Source organism: Trichosurus vulpecula, chromosome 2, assembly GCF_011100635.1.
Source record: "Trichosurus vulpecula isolate mTriVul1 chromosome 2, mTriVul1.pri, whole genome shotgun sequence".
NCBI classification, from domain to species: domain Eukaryota; kingdom Metazoa; phylum Chordata; class Mammalia; order Diprotodontia; family Phalangeridae; genus Trichosurus; species Trichosurus vulpecula.
This window is the reverse complement of record NC_050574.1, coordinates 44,961,270-44,988,774: the sequence shown is the minus strand read 5'-3', so window position 1 is coordinate 44,988,774 and position 27,505 is coordinate 44,961,270. Positions and strand designations below refer to the sequence as shown.

General features: G+C 40.2%; 1 protein-coding gene across 1 annotated transcript in view; it reads right to left on the bottom strand.

The window, feature by feature from the left end:
- VPS13D (vacuolar protein sorting 13 homolog D) overlaps positions 1–27,505 on the bottom strand; it is a 332,377-nt gene that overhangs the window by 161,207 nt on the left and 143,665 nt on the right. Inside the window, exons 47-57 of the mRNA XM_036744767.1 lie at positions 26,898–27,145; positions 24,773–24,964; positions 23,789–23,915; positions 19,729–19,871; positions 14,447–14,577; positions 13,879–14,054; positions 10,368–10,491; positions 9,122–9,357; positions 7,160–7,268; positions 5,231–5,394; positions 4,378–4,486 (exon numbers count right to left, since the gene is read on the bottom strand). Coding sequence (XP_036600662.1) covers positions 4,378–4,486; positions 5,231–5,394; positions 7,160–7,268; positions 9,122–9,357; positions 10,368–10,491; positions 13,879–14,054; positions 14,447–14,577; positions 19,729–19,871; positions 23,789–23,915; positions 24,773–24,964; positions 26,898–27,145 — 1,759 coding nt within the window. The remainder of the gene's footprint in view (positions 1–4,377; positions 4,487–5,230; positions 5,395–7,159; positions 7,269–9,121; positions 9,358–10,367; positions 10,492–13,878; positions 14,055–14,446; positions 14,578–19,728; positions 19,872–23,788; positions 23,916–24,772; positions 24,965–26,897; positions 27,146–27,505) is intronic.

Below are 27,505 nucleotides of genomic sequence, written 5' to 3'. Positions count from 1 at the left end.
ACTTATTAACACATTTTGCTTTGCGGTCTACAAAGTACATTCTTAGGTCACTTTTAAAGATGCACAAAGCTGACTTATACAATAAGTTCTGGGGAAGGTATGCTTGGATCTCAGACTGTTCCCACAGATGTTTCATCTACATTAGAAAGCATTCAAATGTGACACACCCAACATTTATTCACGACTCCAAGGATCCATGTCTTTACCAACGTGGTGACTCCTTCCACCAATACAGATCACATTCCCCTCTCTACCTTAATCAATGCCTTTCATCATGAGCTGCTGTGACCAAAACAATGTATGATCTAGTGGAGAAACTGTCATCAATAAGCCTCTTCTAACCTGGATCAGCAGGTCTTTGTGCTCCATTGACAGAGCCTCTGAGAAGCCAGGGTCGATACCATGACATGAGGAGGCATCAGAGGAAGACCTAAGAATACACTAGTCATATAAAGAGCTAAAAAATAGCCAAGGCCCTTTTTCTTTAAATTATCATCTCATGGAGTCTAAAAAACAACTGAAACTTATTAGAAAAGCACAGTAGGATACCACAGCCTACTCCTTATTCTTCCAACAAAAGGCAAATTCCAGAGCTGAAAAACTCCTCCAACAGGAATGAATAAGTATCCCAAAGCCTAGGAATACATCCCAGAATCCTTGCAGGATGAGCCTTTTCTCAAACAAGGTATAAAGGAAGACTATGAGAGGCAGGATGTTATGGCACAGTAATCCCTAAATGCAGCCTAAACTGAAGCTCTATCACTTCCATAAACCAGGGCACAGACAAGTCAGACAAGAGGGTGGAGAAAGGATTCCATATTTGCTTTGTTAATTCATCAAACCAGAGTTCAAAAAGTGAGTAAAGAAAAAAAAGCCTTTCAGTTGTTAATTTGTAGGGCAGGTTTCAGCATGGAGAGTGCTTTTATGACTAGTGAAGGTTTAAAAAGAAAGTGCATATGCTTCCTTTTAAGGATATTGTCAGAAATTGTTTTAACCTTTTCAGTTAATGTATTGTTCAGAATAACTGGATTAAAACAAGCTTATTTCCCCAAACAAAACAAGTTCTCTAAGTTGTTGAATATTTTACTTAGAATTATTCAAAGATATAAAAATGACAAAATTGTGGGTTTTTTTCTTTTAAGTAGACGTTTAAAAAACCACCATGGAAGGATTTACTTAGGGGGATGGGGGGACAGAGGAAGAATATATACACAGAGGATTATGAGGATTTTAGAAACACATCAGAAATAAAAGGTGGATCAGACACAGGACTCACTGAGCCTAACAAGGCCTCTTTTGCCTCAAAAAGGATGAATTGTAATGCTAATTGAAAAATCACAAATCTGTTCCAGATGTATGCTTCATATAGCAGGGAGCTTGTCTTTGATCCAAAGAGCTCAGGGCAATAGGAGAAAAGAAAGTACAATTTTACCCAATAGTAGTCAGGGGCTGCTCTGACTGCCGTAACACAACCATCTTGATATCAGCCCCAGAGAAGGTTTTGCTATAAAAATCAATTTATCAAATGGAAGAACTTGGTTCCTACCTAAGAAAAACATCCCATAAATTGTCCCACTCCCAGAACCTCAGCGTTGGAACTTCAAGGCTGCCATCTAATCTAAATTTCCAGCTCCCCAAGATCTCCTCTCCAACATACCCACCAAGTGGACACCTGGCTGGCCACTGCTTGAAGACCACCAGTGAGGGACAATTGCATTACCTCCTGAAGTAGCACAAGTCACTCTGGGAGACTCTTCTTCTTGAAGCTTTTTTCCTCACATCATACTTAAATTTGTCTCTGCAACTATCAACTTCCACTTCTGATTCTGCCTTTCGGGGCCAAGGAGAAAATGTCTAATCCTACTTTGACTTTACAGTCCTTCAAATACTTGAAGACAGCTGAATATGCTGACCCCCAATTTTCCAGGACTTCTCATACCTTAATGATTCCCTGTTCTCTGAATTGGTCCTTGTGTGGTATAACAAACTCAAGGCCCCCTGCTGTTCTGGTTGTCTTCCTTTGGAGGCTCTCAAGTTTATATTCCCCAAAATGTGGTACTCAGTGGCACATGGTTCCAGTACTGAACACAATGCTCCAGATGTGGTTGATCCAGGCTATCGGGACTCTCACCTCATTAACTGTGGACACTGTACCCTCTTAAGGGAGCCTACAGTTGCATTACCTTTCTTGATTTCATACCATACTGCTGACTCCTATTAAGCTTGTAGGCCACTAAAGCCCCCAGAGTTTCCAGCTGAACTGCTGGCCAGTCATATCTAGTTCACCATTTATTTATGAAGTGTATTATTTAATCCCAAGTCTATGGCATCACTTATACACATTTAATTTTGATTTATTAGATTTGGCCCCATGTTCTAGCTTGTCAAGATCTTTGGGGAACCTGGCTCTGTCATCCAGTATACTTATGATCCTTCCCTGCTTCCTATCACCTACAACTTTAACTAATATGTCTTTACCCAAGTCACTGACATAATGTTCAGCAGTAGAGGACCAGGGACAAATCTCTGGGGTACTCCCTCTACTGGAAGCTCAATCAGCCAGCAACCAAGTCAGTCAGTTAAGAAGCATCCATTAGCACTTCCTAGGTGCCAGGGACAGAGTCAGGTCTTGGGATCCAAAGAGAGGCCAAAACACAAAGGATGACCTTTAGCTCTGACCATTCAGCCAGTTCTGAGTCATCCTGCTGCTCAGTCCATATCCTGACATCTTTTTCACAAAAGCAGTGTGCAGGACTTGATCAAGTGCTCTGCTATAACTGAGGCAAACTATAGATCTACAATATTCCCCTCTCCAATTCGTCTTACAATCTTGTCAAACAGGGGAATAAGTAAAATTTTACAGGGTTTGTTATTGCTAGAACCACCATGATTCTTTGTGACGACCCCCTCCTTTTCTAGATATGCTTGCTAACCATGTCTTCAATAACATTTTGAAGATTTTAACCAAGATTCCAAGTCAAGCTCATTGGCCTATAGTCTACCAAATGCATTGTACTTCCTTTTTTGAAAACTGGGATATCTGCCTTTCCCCAATCCTGTGGTTTGTTCAGTCATTTCAGTCATGTCTGACTCTTTGTGACCCCCTTTGGGGTTTTCCTGGCAAAGATACTGGAGTGGTTTGCCCCATTTCCTTCTCCAGCTCATTTTACAAAATAGGAAACTGAGGCAAACAGGGTAAAGTGACTCACCCAGGGTCACTAGTAAATGTCTGAGGCCACATTTGAACTCAGGAAGATGTCTTCCGGACTCCAGGCCCAGCGCTCTGTGCACTATGGTGCCACCTAGCTGCTCTTTCAATTCGGTGGTTCTGCCATTTTCCACAATCTTTCAATTAGCACCAACAGACAACAACTGACTTAACTCATCAAGGATTGCTATCTGTGCTTTATGCTTTTGGGTTATTTCAGGTATCGATTCTCAACTATCATGTGTCCTTAAGTCTAACTTTGGGTCTTTTCCCATTCAAAGTACAGAAGAAAAACAAAGTTAGAGCTGAGAAACTCTGTCTTTGTAAATCTACTGAACAACCCATTTTTAAAAATACAAAGATGACACACAGATCCTGCACTCAAAGAGCTTATTGCCCCAAAGGGCAGCAATCCATGTATGATATACAATTCGCTATGATATAGTCAAGAGAGAAATAAGCACAAAGGAGAGGCCAAGGTAAAATGCTAGGGGAAATCTGGGTAAGGAAAATCACTTTCACCTGGTGCTGTCAGGGAAAGTTTCCTGAAAGAAGGGGCACCTGAGTTAGGAATTGAGAGACTTCAGCAGAAAGAGGTGAAGGGGAGTGGAGCCAAAGCAGGTAGGACATATTCAGGAAGATCAAAGTAGTTCATATTGGTGAGAAGATCCAGTGAAAGGAAGTATGGCAAAATATGTGAGAATGGTACACTGGAGAGAGACTATAGAAAACCTTCGAATACAGGCAAGAATCATAAATTGGCAATAGGTTTGCCTAAAAATGTTTAATCTGAAGAACTGTCATGATTTTGACTCAGTATACAGCAAACAAAGGGATATGCCTAAGCAACAAAGTCATTCGCATTTTGACATCTGCTAGAAATACACTCACTGGGTCTTTCTTGGATGCCTTAGAGAACACAGAAGCAAAAGATAAACAGGAAAGTAAAGACAACTGGGGAGTAGGCACAATTCTGAAAGGTTTTAATTAAAACTTCACAGGATTGCTCCTAATATGCATCCCAAAAACTAAAAGAGGTCTCCATTTACTCTGGACTCTTAATTACTGGAGTAAACCTAGCTCAACTGAATCATTTCTAGGCAGATGGATGATTCCTCTTCAACTAGGGCTTGGACGCTGTGTGGCCTCAGACTTCATTCAGTACTGACCTGTACAACAAGTCCATGCAACCCACAAGTCAGCTTTCCTTCTCGGAAACTCCACGTCTGCGTCGTGCTGCGCCGACGATCAGGCTTCCTCAGCATTAGGGGCTCATACCTAGAGAGAGAGAAAATGACAAGTCTTCATTTCTGCTAACACAGAAATGAGCTCCTTGGCTCAATGAGCTCCTGGCATCAAGTAAAATGGAAAATAATAAAAAAAAACAGGCATTACGTATTAACTTGGAAAATGTATACTATAAGAAACAACAATAAACATTAATACATATTTTTATATTTCTTACAAAGGCATTTTTTCTTTTTTCAAAATTTATTTATTTATTTTTGGTTTTAAGCATTCACTTCCATAAGATTTTGAATTCTAAATTTTCCCCTCCCTCCCCCCTCCCCAAGACGCAATGCAGTCTGATATAGACTATACAGATACATTCATATTAAACATATTTTCACATTAGTCATGTACAAAGACATTTCTGTGAAATACAGAAAGGGGTGTCTATCATACCTATTTTAGATTCCTTTAAATGGCTTCTGTTCTATTTTACCCCAAAATGCCTTATTTTGTATCATACTTTGGTTGCAGCAAATTGCCTAAGGTCCTCCTGGAAGTAGGTGAGATATATGTCTTAAATAAAAGCACAAGTTTTACAGATGGGAAAACATAGGCACAGGCATACCCAAAATTAAATAATCCTTTCTAAAGAATTCACAAACTGGAAAAATAGTTGCTCATGTTTTATTGTTAATAATTTATTTCAATCTCAGCTTTAGAATTGCACAGTTGGTCACAACCTGAATTTGTCAGCTGTGAGTATTAACCCAAAACTGCCTTGATAATGACCTGTTGTCTGTAACAGCAGCAAGACCAGCGATATCGAGAATGGCAGACCCTTCGATATTTCGGGAAGCTGCAGGCTTATTAGGGTTGTGAGGCACTGAAGAGCCTTCGTGGACCAACATGCCAGTCCCAGTCATCCTCCACAGCTGAGATCGCTTTCCTGGTTCCTGGAGTGCACACATAGGAAAAAATTTGGAACTGTCTCATGAGCTGAAACTGAGAGAACTGCAGGACTTCAGGAGGCAGTTTGCCTTAACTCATGTTGTAATAGGAAGAGGATTAGGAAATATCTCCATTTCATGTAGCCTTTTGTAATTCTCATTTTTTTGTTAGTTACATGATGGTACTTGGGATAGACAAGAGGCAAGAAGATATGCCAAGTTCTAATTCAACAAGCATTTTATTGAGCATCTTAAGCTGTCTGTGGGGAGACAAAGACAGAAGTCCCTGTCCTCAAGGAACTTATACTCTACTGGGAGGACACAATTACACAGAAAAGAAGATACAAAACACATATGAAGTGACTTCAGTTGGCGGGGGAGGGCACTGACACCTGGGGAGGTTAAAGAAAACTTCCAGAATGGGGCTCTGAACGAGCCCGGAATTCTACGAAATAGAGGTGAGAAGAATGACATTCCAGCTAGGGAACTTAACTCAGGAAGCTAACTTAACTGAAATTCACATGACTCCAAAAGCTCAAATAACCAGCATTTTAAAAAACAGCCCCCATTCTGCTTCGATGAGTAAACAAAGTGAGATGAGGGTTATCTTTAAAGAGCAAAACAAAACAAAGCTACCTCTGAGCTGTATCTTCTTGTCAGTCAGACTTTGCCGGGTCTCAGCACAGGGTAGTAGAAAGAGCAATCACAAGAACTGAGTTCAAATCCTGCCTCTAATCACTGTGTGACCCGGGATAAATCATTTGTGTTTTCTGAACCTCTGTTTCCTCATATGTTAAATGAGACAGAGAGCTTCTGAGGTGCTTTCCAGCTCTAGATCTGTGACCCTAAGCCTTTTACATCTACAGTCCTACACCATAATTGATGTTTGCAATGATGGCCGAGTCCCTATAAGATCAATTAAATGCCTCCTGATTCGATTAAGTTTAATATAAGTTTTTTAAGGGAATTTTAGAAGTGTCAGACTTGCAGCCCAAACCAGATTAAATGTAACTGGGAAATATTTAACAAAATAAATTAAAATACAACACAATGTTATGTTGTGGTTTTTCTAAATCAATTTGTGGATTCATTTCTATTGGAGTTTGACACCACCGTTTAAGAGTACTTTAATACCTTGATACCTTCACAATCCATGTAGGATATATCTGATAAATCTCAATTAGCCAGAAAGTGCAATTAACCTCACTGGGAAGCCATTTATAAGAGTTGAAGTTTACCTCACAGGCAAGTCGCCAACTTAAAATCTATGTTGGCTGCTTAGAATTCTAAATTCATTTTTTTTCAAGAAGCAATGTTATAGGGGTCAAGTTCCCACACCAGTCCACCAAAGCATATTTAACTCTTAACATACCTGAAGAATAGAGGAGCAACATGACAAAGTGGACAGAGAGCCAGCTTAGAATCAGGAAGGCCCAAGTCCCAGCTCTGACACACACCAGCTGGGTAACCCTGCACAAGTGACTCAACCTCTCAATTTCCAGGTTGCTCCCTAAGACTATAAACCAGAGAATCACTGCAAATCTACAATGGCAGAGAAAATTTCCTCACCTGAAGTTTCCGAATCAGACAAAACCACAAATCTGGATTAAAAACAACAACCTGAAGCACAGTACTTCTGACTGTTACATCAACTTCACTGAACTAGTCTTACAGAAAGAAGCCTCTAAATTTCATTTAGAGATGCCAGGGATACATCTGGCAGGATGCCCTCCAAGGTGCTTCAGAGCACAACAAAAGCCTAACTTCTTACCTTTTTCTTTAATATAACTCTTTGCGTTTTGGCTGAGACATCTAGGACAAGCTCTCCACAAGTAACAGCCTTGTTGGAAGCCACAGGCCTTCCAGTTCCCTCCTGCAACCTGGAATTTCAAGAAAATCTCACATAAATTCAGTGAAAATGAGAGCCTAATCGTTTCTACTAAAGAATAAGTAAGAAATGGAGCAGAAAGGAAAAAAAAAACAAACCAAAACGTTGTCATGGTTAGCAAACAGACTATATTTCTTTCCAGTTCAAAGACACACATCATAGGTAGTATGCAGAATATAGCAGAGCAGGTTATAATACTCTATTTCCATTCTGCAACAATTTTAATGACTTTCTCTGGTGTAAAATGCTAACTGGACAATGAATAGTTATTGAGGGAGACCTTCCTCCCAAGGCTTTTGCCAGATTTCTGTCTCTTGCTTCCCTGAGTGGCAGAAATCAAGAATAAGAGAGCCCGGAGTACAGCCTGCTGGTGGCCAGGCAGTGAAGGTTTACTGATGAGTAAGTCAGAGATTAACTCTAGCTTATCTGACTTCCCTGGGGATTCAAGATCCTAAGCTTTCAGGGAATGCCAGAACCTGGGCTTTTCAATGTCTTAGATAAAGTTTCAATGAGCTGAATATATCTCTAAGCCCCAATACTGCAAAGAAATTTGTTAGGTAAGAAATCTGGAGGAAAAGATTCAGTCCAGTCCCTCTCCATTAGTTACTCTGAAGATGTGGGGAAACCTCAAAAGGAGATTCAGTCATTGAGTCATATAATCCTCCAAAGCTTTATCCAATTAACTTCCTGCAGTTCTTTCAACTTATTTAATTCAGAGAACTGCCAAGAGTTGAACTGGGGAACTATAGGGTTGATATAATTTCAGGGGAAAGCTATTCTTGGAATATTTTCTATTATGGCCTTTGAAAAACTAAGCACATCATACCATTTATGCATAGGACCATGGCAAGGTAAATAGTCAGCATTACCACCACCGGAAAAGAAGGGTCTTCAGGCCTGAGGCCCCTGAAAGAACTTTTATGTGTCCCTTAAGTATGTAAGTACCATGTACTGACTGCCATTCAGTCACCCCTGCAGTGGGATGAAGTCATTCTGAACAATCTGTCATAGACTGGGACCTTATTAATAAGAAGTCCAAATGGCAGTCCCCAAATAAAAAAAAATCAAACATATGAGTATATTTCTAATGCTAAATATCTGGTTACGGCCCCTCTTTGGTCAGAGAAATCTCATCTGGCATTTGCTCTGACAATATCAACATGGAAAGAGCAATACTTCCATGATTTTTGATAATGACTATATGGAAGAAAAACTCCTCTGCACATTTTCACAGACTTTTCTTACTTGTCTCCAAACAAAAACACCAGTGTTAGAATGATAAACTTGCCAATCCTTATATGACGCTAACCTGCAAGAAGTGGCTGTTTTTCACAATTTCTGCAGCTAGATGATGACAAATATTCCAATTCGAAGGGTTTTAATGGGGAGTTTGGCACAACTAGCAGCCTCAACTATTCTGCATAAATTCAGGAAAGTCCTGGTATAATACTCAAATGTTAGCCTCACCTAGAATCATCAGTGGGTGGCACAGGAGAGTGATGATGAAAGTTGTTTTCCAACAAGAATGAACAAGAGGAAAGGAGCTTTAAAACAGCAGCAAGAAGGATTCAGAGTTGACATAAGGAATATATAACCTTACAGTAAGGGTTGTTAAAAGGTCACTGAGGGAAGTTATTTTGAAAGAGAAGACTCTATTCAATTTGGATAATGTTTGGCACTGGCCCAAGGTAAGGGGCTAGATTAAATGAACTCCCAAGAGTTTAGCCCAGGAGTTTATGATGATGACTGACCAGAATTTGTTCTGTCACTAGAGCAACAGTTACAAATTCAATGCCAGCTAATAATCAGATCCTTTTGTGTACAAGAAGAGGAACAAGGGATTACCCTGAGAATGTATATGTAGCAGCTATATAGATGAAGTTTTCATAATAGAGCTGCCAGTTGTCCTGGAAATCATTCATGTTGCAGCTGATCTCTGAGGAGCCTGCTCCTTTAACAGTTAATGTGATGAAAGGTGGCAGGATAGGCTCATCCCACGCATAATCCAATGAGGTCATGGGCTTCACTTCAGTTCGGAGCCTGGGCTCAGCCACACCATGCTGAGTAAAGACAACTGGGACCTACAGTAACGGCAAAGAAGACAAAGAGCACTTTCATTCAAAGCGGTGACATCAGGTGGTGAATCAGTGCTTTGCTGGGCAGCTGGTTTACATTCCCGTTCCTTTCTGCCTGTCAATTATATATAGAAATAACTCCAGGGAAGTTCAGACCCTCCCTTTCAAAACCTGAGAATCTACCTATTCCAAAGAATACTTCAGCTAAAGGGACAACAGATGCTGGGATGGGGGACTCTTGGCAGGCGACACTGAGACTTCACACTGATACATTCCTAAGGACAGCAATTTATGTTCTATGGCAATTTTCCCTCTGCTGTGAATACCTGAAAAAAAGAATAAAGGTTTTGGAATGAAAGTGTTGTTTTTCACAGAAACCATTTAAAATAACATTCCATCACTTTCATTTGGCTTTCTTTGGATGCCTGGTTACAAACCTACAGCAGAGTTCCCCACTGCTGTGCTGGACTAATTCTGAGTCTCTTTCTCCCTGGCTACATGGAACTCTAAGAGACTGCAACTCAGTGGAAAAAGGCCTATGCAGGAGTGGGGAACCTGCGGCCTCGAGGCCACGTGGCCCTCTAGATCCTCAAGTGTGGCCCTTTGATTGAATCGAAACCTCACAGAACAAATCCCCCTAGTCCAAGTTTTACAGAATAAATCCTTTTATTAGGGGGATTTGTTCTGCGATGGGCTTAGGAATGCCAACTGCCACAGTCAAAAAAAAATCTTGGGAGGCTATAGCACTATCTGGCCTGGGCATATCTATTCTGTTACCAGGGCATTCATCAGTAATTAATTATCTGATGTTGATTCAAATTATTCCATTTTATCATTGTTACTGCTTTTCAGCAATATGAAGGGTACTAAGGGGCAAAGGGATTCCTGCTTCTCATTCTTCCAAAGACAAAATGCTTCCAACCATTCTCTCAGGGGCAGCAAATACTCCAAACTTCCTCCTACAAAACAATCGATATGGTCCTGAGCGGGGTACCCACTGAATTAAAACTTGATACCTTGGAAAAGTTGTCAATTCGGAAAGGAGGAGGTAACTGATCTGTGTCACTGAACGAAATTCTATATGTGGCTCCTCGGAGAGTAATTTCCACTCGAAGGAAGAAGCTTTTGCCTAGGGTATCTCTGAAGAAAAAGGCAATAAAATAAAATTCATAACCTGGAAAGAGTAGAGGCTACAGCCTAACTTTCTACTGGTGTCATAATGTCAATATTATCAGATGGCCAAAAACAAGGAGTACCCACTGGGGGCCTGTACATAACCCAATACATGCTAGACAGATTAATCCACATGAGAAGATAGGTTATATACATAAGAACATTAAAAAAACTCTCACCAAGAATTATGTAAAACTGCTTTTACACAAGCAAACTTTCAGTTGCCTGTATATGGCATACATATCCAAAATAATCTTTTTTATTCCAAGTTGGCTTCTTGTTCTCAGCCAAAACACCAATGGGTTGCTTCCTTTGTCAACAGCCTGCATGTATTTGGTGAATGAAACTAACCATTGTGTTCATTCAACAGACGTGATCAAGCACCGGCTCTGTTCAGAGCCTGGGGCCGGCTTTGAGACAAGAACAATCCCTACTCTTGGAGCTTAAAAGTTTAGCCCCAGATAACTGTGACACACAGACTCTGGTGTTACTCCCTTCCACCGAGCCTGCCCCTTTAATCATTCCCTAGCACCCAAATACTATCTTTCCTTATTTGCTGACTCGTTCCCTAATGCACACAAACGTGGCCAGATTCCTGCATCCTTAAAAAACCTTGACTTAGTCCTACCAACCCCTCAAAGTATCCTCTTTCAGTTCATCCTCCCCTTGACAGCCAAACTTCCAGAAAAAGTTACCTGCATTTTCTAATTTCCCAATCACTTTTGAACCTTTTGAACCTTTCATAAATCTTCATCACTCAATCAAAACTGTTTTCTCCCCAAAGTACCCACAATTTCAATTGACTAATCCAATGACCTTTTCTCATTCCTCACCCTTCCCGACCTCTTAAAGCGTCTGATGCTGTAACCACCCTCTCTTCCCACACTTAAATACTTTTTCCTCTGAGTCTACCTCCATCTCTCAATCTCATCAGCTCCGCTGGTTCAATTGTTATCTCTATCTCAATGACTCTCAGATCTCCAGCCCCACATCATCAACTGCCTATTGGATGCTTTCAACTGGATGTGCCAGAGGCATGTGGAACTTAATGTGACCAGAAGAGAATTCAAAACCTCTGCCTTCTTCCCAACTTGCCTACCTCAGTCAGGGACATTCAGAACCACCCAGTCACCCGGGTCAGCAACCTCAGAGTCCTCTTCATCTCTTCTCTCTCCCTGCTATACAATCAGTCTTGTCTACCTCCACTATCTCTTGCATCTGTTATCGTCTTTCCATTCACACGGGGAGGGAGGTAAAGGAAGTGCTACTTCGTGCCAGGCACTGCTCTAAGGGCTTTTACAAATGTCACTTCATTGGATCCTCACAACTCTGCGAGGCAGCTGCTATTGTTACACCCATTTTACAGTTGAGGAAACTGAGGTAAATGGAGGTGAAGCGACTTGCCCAGGGTCACAAAGCTAATGAGTGTCTGAGGCTAGACTGGAGCTCAGGTCCTCCTGACTCCAGGCACTGTGCCTCCACATGACCCGCGTGACTGATCTGCTTCTCTCCACTTCCCACTCTAATCCATCTCCCCTAAAGTTGTCAAATGGATATTCCCAAAGCACAAGTCTGAGCACACTGCCCGACTATTCCAGAGGCCCCTCCAGGGCTTCCTACCAACTCCTCTTGGTTGGTTTCCTAGTCTTTGGTGATGGTCTGGGGCCAGCCTTGCCAGGCTCATTGCACACTACTCTGATTCGCACTCTCTATGTCCCAACCAAACTGGCCTCCCCAGTTTTCTGAAGACCCACGCTCCCATTCCATCTTCAGTGTGAATCCCACACCTGGAAGGCCCACCCTCCTCCACTCTGCCCGCCCAGAATCCCAAGCTTCCTCCAATGCTCCTCTCAAAATGTCACCATCTCCAGGAAACATTTCCTAACCCCCAACTCTACCTCCCAGGAAAGTACTTCTTTATACAGATTTAACATTTACTTTTCTGTGTACATGCTAATCCTTCCACCCCTAAGAAAGCAAGTGCCTTGAGGGTGGGGGCACCCATCACCAGTAGCTACCATAGCAGGTTGTACCCAATAGGCACCTAATGTTTGTTGAAAGAACTGGTAAACAACTGACTACAAAATGTAAGAAGAGGGAAGAGACAGAGATAATCCCAAGGATTTGAAGATGGGAGGGTGGGTGAACAGTGGTGTCACACACATAAATTATGAAGTCAGAAAGAGGAGCAGGTTTAAGGAGAAAGGTCACCAATGTGATCCTAGACTTGGTGAGTTTGAAGTGATGATCAGAGAGCCAAATTGAGGTGTCTATGGATAATTGGAGATAAGGGTCTGGGCCTCAGAAAATATGTCAGACCAAGCCTGCCATCAAAGAAGAAAGAAGAGAATGCATCTCTCTCCCTTCTTAGGAGAGATGAGGGAGTGCTGATGTATGACATCACATGGATGAAGAGCATTCCAAGTGTTCCTATTGAATTTTATTTATTTTTTTAAAAAGGAGAGGCTAGAACTAGAAATGCAGCTTTGGAAGTCTCTGTGTAAAAGTGGTATTGCAGACAAGTAAATGCGGTCAAGGGAGAGCATTGCAGGAGAAGAAGACGGACTTCGGAGGAATGCCCACAACAAGGTGATGTAAAACACAAATAGGAAGACATTACCCAAACTCATGACCCTGTCCCACCAAGATAATGCATTTCTAAGTCAAACACAAACAATTTTTGGATTGCTTCCCATTTAAATTTTTCCACATTACTGCTCCTTTCCATGAATGTACACAAGGAAGCTCTGACTAGTAATACATGCTACATAAAAGTGAATGTAGGGTTCCAAATTGGATGTGTTATCATAGAATCCCAAATGCTTTGGATCATGTTTCATGGGACAGAAGTAAGGTGATACTGAGACCATAAAAATACTCCCTGAATTGGCTGAGGTTTTTTATTTTTTACTTCACTATTAAAGGCTTGAAGATCCCTAGGCTGGTAATAAGGAGCTGGACTTATGGGGATGTCGCTGGGGAATTTGCACAAATTTGTGAGAATAGATTAAAAAATAGGTAATCAGATTCTTCATCTAAAGGTGAGCAGAATTTCCTGAGCTCCAGGCGCTCATTGGTTCATCACATGAGCTCAGCACTGTTCTGACAATTCTAACTCTTGGACTTTGTGGCCTGTCAGAATAGTCCACCCTGAATACAAGCAGTTCTTTCACTGTGGTGAAGAAGACCAACATTACTAATACACTCCTACCTGCATGAGCTTCACCAGGTTAAAGGTCTCAAAGATAACTGTCAAACTAAACACAAACAAGCCAAGGCAGGGATTGGGTAGTTTCTTTTATCGCATTCCCAATGAAACTACATCTTGCCAGAATAGGGATGCCCTATGTTTACCTCATGTTGATATGGAATGAGTTGTTCTTGTTGACTTCAAAGCCTCCAGACCAAACACAGTTGGGGACATCCATCAACCGTACACATAAGAGCTGGTCGTAGTCATTTCGGGGCCAGTGGAACACCACACTGGAACCAGGGAGGGTAGAGATGTAACCATCAGGATTGGATGTTCCCTAAGGGATAGCAGCCCATTAAAATCGAGTGAACAAATCAAGTCACTTTCCAACTTCAAACTGTTAGATCTCTTGCCTCCACCCAAAATACAGTTCCCAAGCGTCCTCTACTCTTAAACGTGAACACTTTTGGACACAGGTTTTTTCTAGGTGTCCCAAAATAAGCTCAATCGTGATTTATTAGAATGGACAGTTAGTTGAAGTATTTGAACAAGGCACTTCTATTACCTGTTTTGACTACAGGAGATAGAATAGGCATTCCATTAATAATAGGCTCTAAGTTCTCACAAAGCTTGGTTTAAGATGAATGCTTTTCAAACAACAGCCAGCTTGTCCAAAGCCATTAGGCTATTAATTAAGTACCAGTCACTCTTCATAGGTAAATTTCTTACCTGTCCCTTGGCAAATTCTCTCTGTGCAAAAGCTAACTTGTGAGATGACTTATTATCTAGAAGATAACGGGGTGCAAAGTTGACCATGCAAGTATCAATGTAGCGACCTCGGCCTTTTTTGACATCAATACCTAAAAATAAGAACAAGTCTGATCAGTAGATCCAGAGAAAGAAAAGTGTTTGACCAATACCAAACAAAAACAAACATCCTTCATGATCAAAATTGGTTGTCTCAAAGAGTTCTGTCCTGGGCCCTCTTCTCTTTCTATATACTATTTTTCTATATACTATATTTCTCTTTCTATATACTATATACTATTTTTACTTGGTGATTTCATCAGTTCTCATGGATTTAATTACAAATCTACTTACCCTGCCCTAACCTCTCTGCTGACCTTCAGACTTACATCTCCAAATGCCTATCAGATATCTTGAACTGGATGTCCAGTTGACATCTTAAACTCAACACGTTCAAAACAAACTCATTATCTTCCCCCAAAACCTTTCTCCCTTCCAAACTTCTCTATTCATGTTGAGAACATCACTTATCCTCCCAATCCCCCAGTTCACAATGTAGGTGTCATCCTTAACTCTTCACTATCTCTCACGCCCATAGCCAACATGCTGCCAATTTCACCTTTGCAACATCTCTTGAATATGCCTCCAAGTCTCTTCTAACACATCATCACTCCTAGTATAGGCCCTCATCACCTCAAGCCTCAATTATTGCAACAGCCTGCTAGGGGGTCTACTTGCCTCAAGTCTTTCTCCACTCCAATGTATCCTCCATTCAGTCACTAAAGTGATTTTCCTAGAAGGTAGGTGCAATGAACAACTTCAGTGGCTCCCTATCACCTCCAGAATCAAATGTGAAATCTTGTTTAGGGTTCAAAGTCCTTCATAACCTAGGCCCCTCCTATCTTTCTAGTCTTCTCACACCTTCCTCCCCACATACTCTTGATCCAGGGACACTGGCCTCCTGGCTTTTACCCAAACAAGACATTCACCTGTCATCTCTGGACATTTAACTGTCTGTCCCTCCATGCCTGGAATGCTTTCTGCTGTTGTGGCCACTTCCTGGCTTCTCTGGTTTCCGTCAAGTCCCAGCTAAAATCCCACCCTCAATAGAAAACCTTCTAGTGTCTTCCCTCTGCTTATTATTTTCTATGCATGCTGCCTCTAGCTTGTCTGTTCACCACTGCTTGCACGTAATCTCCCCAATCAGATTCTTTGTTTACCCAGTGTTTAGCATGGTCCCCAGCACCCAGCAAGTGCTTCATAAATGTTTACTGGCTTACAATAAGCTCCTGATTCAATTATTCAACAATTCAGATTTGGAAATGAATGCACGATCCCATTAGCAGAGTATAGCTTTCTATTCTAATCTTAGTAGCATTTTATCTCTAACTACTTGATTCATCATTGTCCTCTCCAGGTTGCCTAGCCTGATTTCCTTAGAAACACTAACAAAACCAGACAGTGTGGTTGGAAATATACAAGAATTCATCCACAAGCACTTTAGTTTTAAACAGCAAAAGTTGGCCACTGCTACAATTTTATGTACCCTACTCCTGCCTATCTATGTCTAAGCTTATGTTCCAAATATTCACTGACTTAACCACTATCTTCATCCTTTGGTCACCCATAAAAACACCTTTCATCTAAATAGCTCAAACAACCAAAACAAAGTTAAAAAAGCAACAGTAAAACATCACTTGCCCTGTGAATTGTTTAAATTGTCCTTATTTTATAGCTCTATGTGGGGGCACAGAAAAGTTGAGTGGGCCTCCCAAAACACAGAGGCCAGAAGCAACAGACCCAGGAACTGACACTCCCAGATCCCAGGTCCCAATTTAAAAATCTTATCACTTCAATCAATAATTCCAGGCTCTTAGATTCAGTGATTCAATCCTGTCCCTAACTTGTCCCTCTCTCCTAGCATTTCTTCTTTAGTCTTTCCTTTCCATATTATTGTTCTTTTATTTCATGGCTGAAGAATCCAGTTTAGTCAAAATGCTCAAAAGAATCAAAGATAAATGTATTCCTGATTCTCTTATCTCTGGTGGAAGTGAAGGTCGGTCTTTTCCCTATAACAAGCTATGTACTTTATACACCATGATCCAAAAAGAAAAAAGCAGTGAGAGAAAAATCCGAAAACACCAAATCCAAACCTTGAGTGATTTTGTAAAGGTAGATTACCTGAGACCAACAAATCAATAGTAAACAATATAAAGCCTACACAGGATCACAATAGGGGCACACAGGATAATCAGGCATTTTCAGGAAATGCCAATTATCAATATAAACAAATGTCTAGCCACTTTTGAGGGCTGCATAAATCATAAAACACCAAAGAACTTAGAAATGCCAAGTCAATCAGTTTGCTAAACAGGTAAAGTGGTCTCTCCACTCACTTTGTTACACAAGTAAATGGCACATCCTATTTCTTTTCCTATAGTAATGTGGCAGGAGCTATCATCTCTACATGCCTAGCACTTAGATGCTTAAAACATGCTTGTTGTTTTATTTTCTCAATGAGAAGGACCAGTGCTCAGTCTCAGAAAGCATCACTTGATGCTAAGTCTGGCTTCACAATTAAGTATCAATGTGAACTAAGCCTGCACCACCTTGACAGAACTCCACCAATGTGCCTGCTTGGCCCAGCAGGTGCTGTCTGGTCTCCTGCCTCCAGGCTCTCGTCTGTATGATCCTTTCTCTGCACAGCTGCCACACTGACATTCTTATAGTAGACATCTGGCCAAGTTACTTGTATACTCAAGAAGCTCATGGACCTCCTGTCCTAGCTGGCCCTGCCTGTCTTCCCAGGCTTAGAAGGTACCACTCTCCTTCACACACTGCACCTTCCACTGCTCCCCTAGGCCTGGAGTGTCTTCCCACCTCGCTTTCACCTCTAGGAATCCTGGGCTTCCTTCAAAGCTCAGATGGGATGCTATCTCCTGCAGAAAGCCATTCCCTAGCTGCCCAGTGCCTACTGTTCTCCCTTCAGGAGACACTCGTTATCTACTCTGTATAGAATTTGTAATTAAATTTCTACGTATATGTTCCTCCTTGCCCAGCCCCAACAGAAACTGAAAGTTCCTAAAAGAGACAGACTATTTTATTTTTTGTCTTTACCCCAGTAGTGCTTGGCTATAGGAGGAAATTAATAAATGCTTGTTGAATGAATGAATACAGCACATTACAAAGGCACTTGGGAGACTCGGGGTAGCCGGGAGATTGTCTCTTGTGGATGGGGTAGATTACTTCTGGTAAGCTTTCCACAAATTGCTAGCTGATAAAAATCAAATGTAAATAATCCTAAAGCCTAAGAGGTCAAAATGGTCATCCCTTTTTTCCCAGGTGGGTTGTGCCTAAAATATGCCTTACAGAGTCATACACACTGTTCTACAAAGAGTAAGAGGCAGAGAATCCACTATCTCTCATGAAAATGAATTCATGCCCATCAACTGAGGAATGTCTGAACAAACTGTGGTATAAGATTGCGATAGAATGACTGCTATGAGAAATGATGAGAAGGATGCTTTCAGAAAAACCTGGGAAGATTTAGATAACTGATTCAGAGTGAAGCAAGCAGAACCAAGAAATCAATGTATACAGTAACAGTAATATCGTACAATGATCAACTGTGAAACACTTAGCTATACTGATAAAGCCAATGATCCAAGATCATTCTAAAAGATCCATGATGAAAAATGCTATCCATCTCCAGGGAGAGAACTGATGAACTCTGAGTGCAGACTGAAGCATAATTTTTTTAACTTTATTTTTCTTAGTTTTTTTCTGTGTTTTCTTTTACAACATGGCTAATATGGAAAAATATCTTACATGAATTAACATGTATAATTGATATCAAATTGCTTGCCTTCTCAAGGAGAGGGGGAGGGGCAAGGAGAGAGGAGAGAATTTGCAACTTAAAAATTTTTTTTAAATGACTGTTAAAAATTCTTTTTACATGTAATTGGGAAACATTTAACAAAATAAATAAAAATATATTTAAAAAATGAATTCACATCCCTCACTACAGTGTAAGCTCATCCCTTCTTTTCCAAGGGACATGTAGGTCAGTATTCCCCTAATACAACAGGCTGTATCCTCCAGTGAGAGTCCTAGTATAAAGGGCTCTGTAGGAGGTCTGCATTTCACTTACATCAGTCACTTTGTAGAGACACCAGTTTGCTGAAAAACAGTTTGTTGGGTTTTTCCCCATTAGTTCTCTCAGCAACTCCACACCCACTAAGGTCCAACCTGTTCTGGCTGGCTTTGAGAACCACATCAAGTAAGTACGAGCTACCAGGGAGAAAGCCAAATCTGGCATGAAATAAGAGAAAGTACTTCTCTTCTTTGATACTCTTAGTGTCAACAAGGTTTAAATAGCAACTCACATTTAAGGGGCGGGCAAACGATGAAAGCTCACGTACCAACCAAGGAGGTCCTGAGCATCTGTGAAAGCCAGGACATGCCTAGAAGGCTGCTCCAAGACCCACCAGAGGATTCTGGGTAAATAGTGATGTAAATGGCATCTTGATGTTTCCCTTTTGATGTGTGAATGCTGAAGCCTGACTGTACAGGTGCTCAGTTCCAATGAACAAGTACTTATTAAGCACCTACTATGTGCCAGGCACTGCCTTCAAGGAGCTTGCATCTCATCTGGGGGAGTTCTTACAGCATTATAAATCAGACACATCACGATTGCTACTATCATTATTACTGTTTTTGAAAAAAGGCAGACAAGTCCAATTTATTTGAATCCCTACAAAAACACTCCTGGTCTTTCTGTGGGAGCACCACTACTCAACAATTTGGGGCTATGATTTAGCATAGTCACCAACTCCTTCTTACACTCTCTTCAGGTTTAGAGGACTGAGTTCTAATCCTGTTCCTGACTCCAGACTCCTCCTTCAGTGCCAGGCAAGTTACTGAAATTCGCCGCTCCAGTTTCATGGAAAAAAATGCCGCACACCCTCCTAGAGTTGGCAAAGTTTAATGAATTTGGGGAAAATGACGTAAAGCCTTTCGAAGTGTTCCTATTATTCTCTGAAAAATAAGGATTCAAGTCAAAATGATACTTTTTCTGGTCACAGGTGAATATGAAATTAGACAGCCCTCAAGGGGAAAGTTTTAGGTAGTTTTTTGAACTGCATTTATGTCACTTCTCGTATTCAGAAAAAGGCAACCTAAGGGCTGTCACTGCCCTGTGGCAGGCTATGGCTGCAGCGCCATGGTCAGGATCTGTCCCAGAAACTGAACCCGAGGTCACATACCGATGTTATAAATCAGGCCAGGCCGGTTTCCTGGTTGGATCACTTTCAGGGCTCGAACACCACTCCCACCATCCAGTGAAAAGCCCTGGCACCAGCCAGGCACGCCTTCAGGGTGAATTCCCCTTCCGATCCTCATGGTGCAGCTGTTGGGAAGAAAAGCAAATAAGTGGAATATGCCAACGAGACCGCAGATCCAGTGCATAGCGTGGTTGATCACAGCTATTAGGTCCTATAAGCACTGGCTATATAAGCATAAGTGAACTCATTGAAAGCAGAATTTTTCTGCAGTTTTGAACACTAAAGGCTCTTGTGCTCAGGAACGGGTGACATTCCCCAGATTCAAGAAATATGTTTGCCATTTAAACCAGTTGGTAAACCAGCTTGATAAGGCATAAAAGTTTTTACCAGGCTGTGTAAAAAGGGCCAAAAAATGACAGGTGAATTTAGTTAATGCCAACACAAGGTAAGGCACTTCAGTCTTCCATGATCACTGGTGCAGATTGTGGGAGCTCCCCACCGACAGACTATGCAACCCTTCTAGGCTTGAACAGATAGTCTTTTTGAGGTGCTATGGCCAACTGACTAAAACAGAACCTCTTCAAAGGTAACGGGGTTGGTCCTTGAATGACAGACCCTGAGTCTGTCCAACCTGATGGACCAGACCCAGTTTATACTCCATTGAGAAGAGGTTTCAAGAGCCCTGGGTAATTTCTATGCCATAATAAGGCCAAAAGTAGTAGAAGCAAGCAATGCATCAGTTGAAAAATATTATTATTTGATTGTCTGAACTATTAAGCACAAGGCAGAAAAGAATGTAGGAGTTGTTATCAACTATTCTTGAGGACACTGGCCCAATGTGTGTCTAAGGTCAACAAAATGGAAGGAAATCAGAAAGAGAACAGGCTACACTAACCTACTCTTGTAAAAGCCATCCTACCCCATCCTCATATACTCTCCTTTCCACTTGAAAACTGCTTTTGTGTTTTAATCTCCTTACCTCTTTCTGACTGAGAGGAAGTTGTGTCCTTCCCTCCATTTTAAAGTTATATCATCATTTAAGTTCTCCATTCTCTTGAGATCATTAATTATGGAATTAGGTTCCACTCATTATCCTCTCATTATATCTCTTAACCTCTTCACTAACTACTTCCCTTTAACCTACAAACATGTTTACATTTCCTCATTAGACATGGGGTGAGAGTTAGAGAAGAGGGAAGGTTTCCTCAAATGTGCTAACTCTGCCCCACCAAAGGTGACAATTTATCTCTTTCCTTCTCACTGCACACTTCCTGAAAAAGTAGTCTACATTACCACTCACTCTGCAACCTCTCATAATCAGGCTTGTGCCCCTAGTATATGATATTTAACTACTTTAGATTCAATAGCTGTCTCCTAATCATTAAAGCCAGTGGTCTTTTCTGAGACCAGACCCCAGACCTATACGAACCATCTGGCATGGATGACTACATCCTTTGCTTAAAACCATCTCCATCTTTGGTTCTATGATGCTATCCTGGTTCTCCTATTTCTTGTTGAGTTTGTCTCCTAGACCCTCTTCTTCATTCCATGCCTAAAACACAAGGTTCTGTCCTCAGGCTTGTGCTCTCTTTCCTGAGGATGTCATCAACTACCATGGCTTCAATTATTACTTCCGTTAGGATTAAAGACGGCTTCCAAATCTGTATCTCTAGCACTAACCTCTCTCTCTCGTTTCAATTACATGCTTCCAACTGTTTTTTAGAGCTGGAAAACTCTACCTCTATCTAGATACCCCATCAATACTTCTAATTCATTGCCTAAAACTAAATTCATAGATTCATAAGGATTTAGACCTATAAAGAATCTTAGACATTTACTTTTCCAGCTGAGAAAATATACCTCTCCCTTCCATGCAGTGGTGGGGAACTATGGATATGGAATATTACATATGCTGCCAAACTCAATGGGTAAGATATACCAGTTGGTTTGGATGAACTGCCTTTTTCCTCTCTTTTTTTTAATCTTTGTTCATGAGATGGCTCTCTGGGTAGAGGAATGGATTTGTTCAAAAATGAAAGTAATATTAAAAACACAGAAAAATCCATAAAAATAAGTTTAAATTTTTAAAAAGAAAACCTACTCTTCCAAAGTGCTACAGAATAGATGCTTTTGAATTGTGGTGCTGGAGAAGACTTTTGAGAGTCCCTTGGACAGCAAGGAGGTCAAATTGGTCAGTACTTAAGAGAAACTAATTCAGACTGTTCACTGGAAGGTAAAATACTAAGGCTGAAGTTTAAATACTTTGTCCACATAATGAGAAGACGGGACTCATTGGAAAAGACCATGATGTTGGGAAAGACTGAAAGGAGAAGGAGATGGCAGAGGATGAGATGGATAGATAATGTTATGGAAGCAATGAAAGATTTTGGAGAGACTTTGGGAGATAGTGAAGGATAGAATGGCCTGGCATTCTATGGTCCATGGAGTCACAAAGAGTTGGACACAAGTGAATGAACAAAAACAATGCTCTTCCAAAACCAGCTCCTCCTTCCAATTCCTACACTGTGGTTAAGGATAATACTTCTCCCTATCACTACAAGCTGGACTACTATAGCAGCCTACACCAATTTCCAGCAGTTGAATTACAATTTTTATACACGTCCCCCCACCTCCCAAATCAATATATCCAGCCTAATCTATCTCTTAAATTAACTCCTCCCCAACTGGAGGATACCACTAAGAGGGTCAATATCATATCATCTAGCTCTCTGTAATGGCAACACAAGAGTCTTAGAATTAAGTATTGAAAAGTAAACAGGGCAAAGTAAGTCACTGAGCCTTCCTTCGCAGAAGCATAACTTAATCCCAAGTTACTTCCTAGAGAGAGGAGTTGGAAACAGAAAGCCCTAGAGACTTTGTCAATAAAATTGTTATTTGGTCAAAAGTAATAAGGTGGTGAACACAATCAAAATATCAGGAGTGTTCACAAGCATTTGGTAGCAGGGAAGCTCCCTGTGAACATCCTGCATGCATAAAATCAACTTAAGTTTTTAACAAAAAGTTTTAGATCAAAATTTATTAAAAGCCTTTAATCAAAAGAGTAACAGTGAGCTGACTGAACTTACCAGATAGCTTTCTTCACCTCTTGCCAAGCCCAGAGCCCCAGTCAATATTCTTTTCAACATGGATGCTAAATTACTGAAACTTAATTCTAGTTTTGCTGGTGGAACAAATCCACATTTATTAAAGTAGAATACTCAAAGAAGCACAGAGACGAAGTGTCTCAAAACACTACGAGGCTATCAACAGGATATTATAGCCTATTGGAATGCTATTTTTATAAGAGCAGATACAGCCTTCAGATGTGACTTCATTATATCAGACATCTCCTCAGATTAGAGCTATAATTTGACTTAGGCAGACAATACTAGGTTAACAGTAAAGGAATGAAAAGAAACCAGTAGGGAAAAGACAAGTACAATATGAAATTAGTGGTCCCTCCCATTCTCCTGCCCCCTCTCAGTAGTTCACATAACTCTTGCCAGATTTCATTTTCTTTCTTATAATTAAAATAACCTTGAAATGCTTTGAGATACTGAAATGGTACATTTTATTTAGAGGATTAAAGGGAAAATTTCAAAAAATCTTATACAAAAGTACCTGGATTGGACTGATAGAATTGTATATGTTTTAACAGAAGACCAATCTATCTTCCATATATACCATTCCTTTCCTGTACTGAAAACTTACAGAATGGAAAAATAACAAAGGAAGTGAAGCAAGGAAAAAATGTGGGTTTCTTCTCTATTGCAGTTATGAGAAGTATGACTTCAATACATGTAAAGTAAAGCCACCTCCAGCGCTTTTATTATAAACCAACTAAATGGTTTGTTTTCAATATCAAATAACACAGAAATTAGATATGGAAAAAATCCCATTAGGTCATCCTATCTATCTCCTTGCCAAGCCAGGGTTGTTATCTACAGTATATTTCTACTTAAAATACTAGTCCTATATGCTTTGCTAACTTTTTCCATTCTCTAGGAGCTTGTTTGCCCTTCCCATAATTAATTTTACTTACAGATTTGGCTGTTCTTTGTCAGCATAACAGAATAAAAGGGGGCTCAGGCTCCGAGCCAGCTCATGTTCTTCAAACTGTCCTGCAGCATCTGTCTTTGCATTGTCTTGTCTAAAGATCAGTGGTAACCCTTTAAGGGAAGAGACAAGGTAGAGAAGAATAGCAAACAGTCAGATCCAATGCATTAAGACAAAGGAAATTGAATTCACAGAACCATAAAACTGTGGAGCTAGAAGGAACCACACAGAACATCTAGTCCAATTCCTATCTAAATAGGCAAATCTTCTCTATAATATCCCCAATAAATAACCAACCAATAACCATTCATGCTGAATGAAGAACTATAGTAAAGAGGAACTCAATACCTCTGAAAGCAAGTCATTCCATTTTTGGACAGCTCTACTCATCAGGAAGTTTTCCTTTCCATAGATCCTAATTTGGCCTTTCTGCAGAGTCCATCCACTCTCCTTCCTCCTCTGCTCTCTGGGGCCAAGTCGTATATGTCTAATTCCTTGGTCACATGGCAGATCTTCAAATATTTAAGCTACCATATCTCTGTAGAATTTTTACTTGTCTAACTAAAAATCCTTAGTTTCTCCAACTAATCCTTGAATGACATAGTCTCCATTCACCTCACCCTTCTGGCTGCCTTCCCCTGGACATGGTCTAGCCTGTCAATCAATGTACTTCATAAAAAAGTGGTACCCAGAAAAATGCTTCAAACACAAATTCAAACAACAGTTGAGATTTTCTAAAAAGACAGACCTGAGTGAGAATTGAATATTTTATTTAAGGAGTTTAGAGCTTGGTCTCTAAAAGGGTTATTTTGTCCATAGTGGCCAAAGTAGCATCAAAGCTCACTTAGGAGTCGGAGCTGAGGCTCACAAGAAGCTGAATTTCAGGAATCAGTTTGTATTAGCTCTGAGAAAATAATTCCACATTCCTAAGGTTGATATGAAGGGGCTAGCAGGCAGAAGCTCAACATACCTGTTTTGTTAATCAACCAATATGGAGCAGAAATAAAGATTTTCAAGGACCCTTCTGCTCGACACACAATCCGAATGGTGAGATTTAACTGCCGCCGGTTGATATCATACAGTCGCATGCGCACCATGTAGTTTTGGGTCCCAGGAGGAATTAGGAGCTCTTTACATAGAGGGAAATTCTCTAGAGACACTCCTAGAATACACAGATACAAAGCACTAATTTTCTGAGGGTTCACTTTGGTTTTTCAAAAGTGTATTTCGATCCACATCCAGAGAAAGAACTATGGAGTCGGAATGCACGGTGAAGCAGACTCTTTTCTGTTTTGTTTTCTTTCTCATGGTTGCTCTCATTTGTTATGATTCTTCTATGCAACATGACTAATGTGAAAATGTGTTTAATAGGAATGTATGTATAGAGCACATATAGGCTTCCATGCCATCTTGGGGAGGGAGAGAAAATTTAAAACTTATGGAAATGACTGTTGAAAACTGAAAATAAATAAATATTTTAAAAAATGTGTTTCAAGAAAACTAATTTGGTTTCTTCTCAAATTATCATCCAGGTTAATAATGATTAGGAACATATAAAGCAAAATAAATTACATCCAAGTGGTAAAATATCTTTAAAGTGGTCAAGAACAACACCTTCTCTAACTGGGGTGAAGTAAACTACAGAGCAAACCAGAGTGACTGGAAAAACCATTGGGAATTGATAGTCAAAAGGGGAAAGTACATGTTAAAGAGTCAAGACATCAAGAAAGCAACCAAGTATGTTCTGCATTTAAAAATAAAACACCATGAGTCAAGTTCCATTATTAAGACATAACCTTCTTTCAGACATTGTTTCCTTTGCTAGGCACCTTCTTTTCCAACGTAACCAAGTTTTCATATATCATATATACATCCTTGTGTATGTATATATCTATATGTACCAATACAAACATACACGTACACTTGTGTATATATAACATATAAACATGTATACACACACATGACTATATAAATACATATAGTTTTATTAAGTCCTTTAGGAACTATTACAAAACTACTTCCTAAAAGGATCAAACTTCTAGAATCAGGTGGTAGGTCCTTTCTAGGTCCCATCCAAACTACTACATGAATTTATTTATGAAGTGGTCTCTAGAGTCACACTAAGGATTCAATTTTTTTATGTAAATAAGCATACGTATCCAAAGAACACATAGAACGGCAGGGTTTAATGAACAGAATACTGGAATAGGAGTCAGAAGACTCCTAGCACTTAGTTCTGTAACTGTGGCCATATTTCCTAACCTAAACTATGAAGTGATGGGAATAATACATGTTTTGCCTACCTTACCAGGTTGCTAAGTGAGGCTCAAATGAAAATGTATGTCAAAACCCTTTGAAACCTATAAAGTGCTATACAAACCTAAGTTATTCTTAGGTAGAAACCTATTTAAATGAAAAGATCAGGAAAATGGATCAAACTAGATAATCTTACACTATTTTGGTATTTTAAATTAAATCCTGTAGTCTGTAGAGTCACTGAAACATCAAGGTCATATTTAAAAGAGAATGGGTTATTTGATAACACATCTATTAAGGTTTCCAGGTAACATATATATGACTTATCTAGAATACAGAAATATCTATCTGCTTTGAGTATTAAATAATCAAACTTTCAAAATGATGATAATCCATCTTATATTTATTATTTCTTTATTCCAAGGATCACTTGACCTACATGATCTCATTAATAATCCTCCCAACTTCCCCGTGAGGTAGGGAGGGGCAGATATTATCTCCACCTACCCCACTCCACCTCTATTTTACAGGTAGGAAAAAAATATAGCTCACAAGGATTAAATGTCCTGCCAAGGTCAAATAACAATTAAGGTACAGTGCCAGAAATCAACTTTGTTTAGTGTTTTAAACTAACCTTTGTGAATCAGATATGGGTTTTTTGATCAATTTAGTGCTTCGGTGTTTATCTAGTGCAGTACTAAACATGGTACTACATGATACCCCTAAAAAGGGCTCTAGTGAGGGTCTAGGACTATTTGGAAACATTTTCATAGCAGCCAGGAAACACCTTGTGCTGCTCTTAGGCAGGAACACAGAATGGTATTACTTTAAGACCTTACCCAGCTCAATGTTCTGAGATGTGTCTGCTGTATGCAGTGCTGCCTCTTTGCCAGGTTTCAGTGTCCCATTAATTGGCATCCCTTTAACATAAAAGTCGAGTTCACAAGGTAGCAAGTTACAGATTACCACAGTTGGCAAGAGATAAATGGTGTGCCCAGGTTGTCTGAAAATCTGTTTAGCACTGTCAGAAAATATTTTTGAGGGTATGTAATCTGGATAATTCTCTTTCTTTATAGCCACACAAAACCTATGAAGAAAGAAAGATTGGTGTGAAAATCAACAGACTGAATGGAAAAGCTGTACTTGATCTCTTGGTACTTATGAAGAGGTATAACCTTACAAGGAGTTCAACAATCCAATAAAACATTTGCAGTTCTTGTGTCTAAATATTGTAGTCATTGATAGTCTGACAACACTAAGTCAGAAAAACCAGTAACCTAATGTAAAAGAAACCATTTAGGGTAGAGGGCTAGTTCTGAGGCCAATTGTCTGTTATTCCCTCCTTTATACCCAGACTATCTGGTTTTTCCCTTCCAATAGGACATTAAGGGTTTTCTTTAAAATCTTGCAATATAAATACCAATTAAATCTGGAAGGCACCAAAACT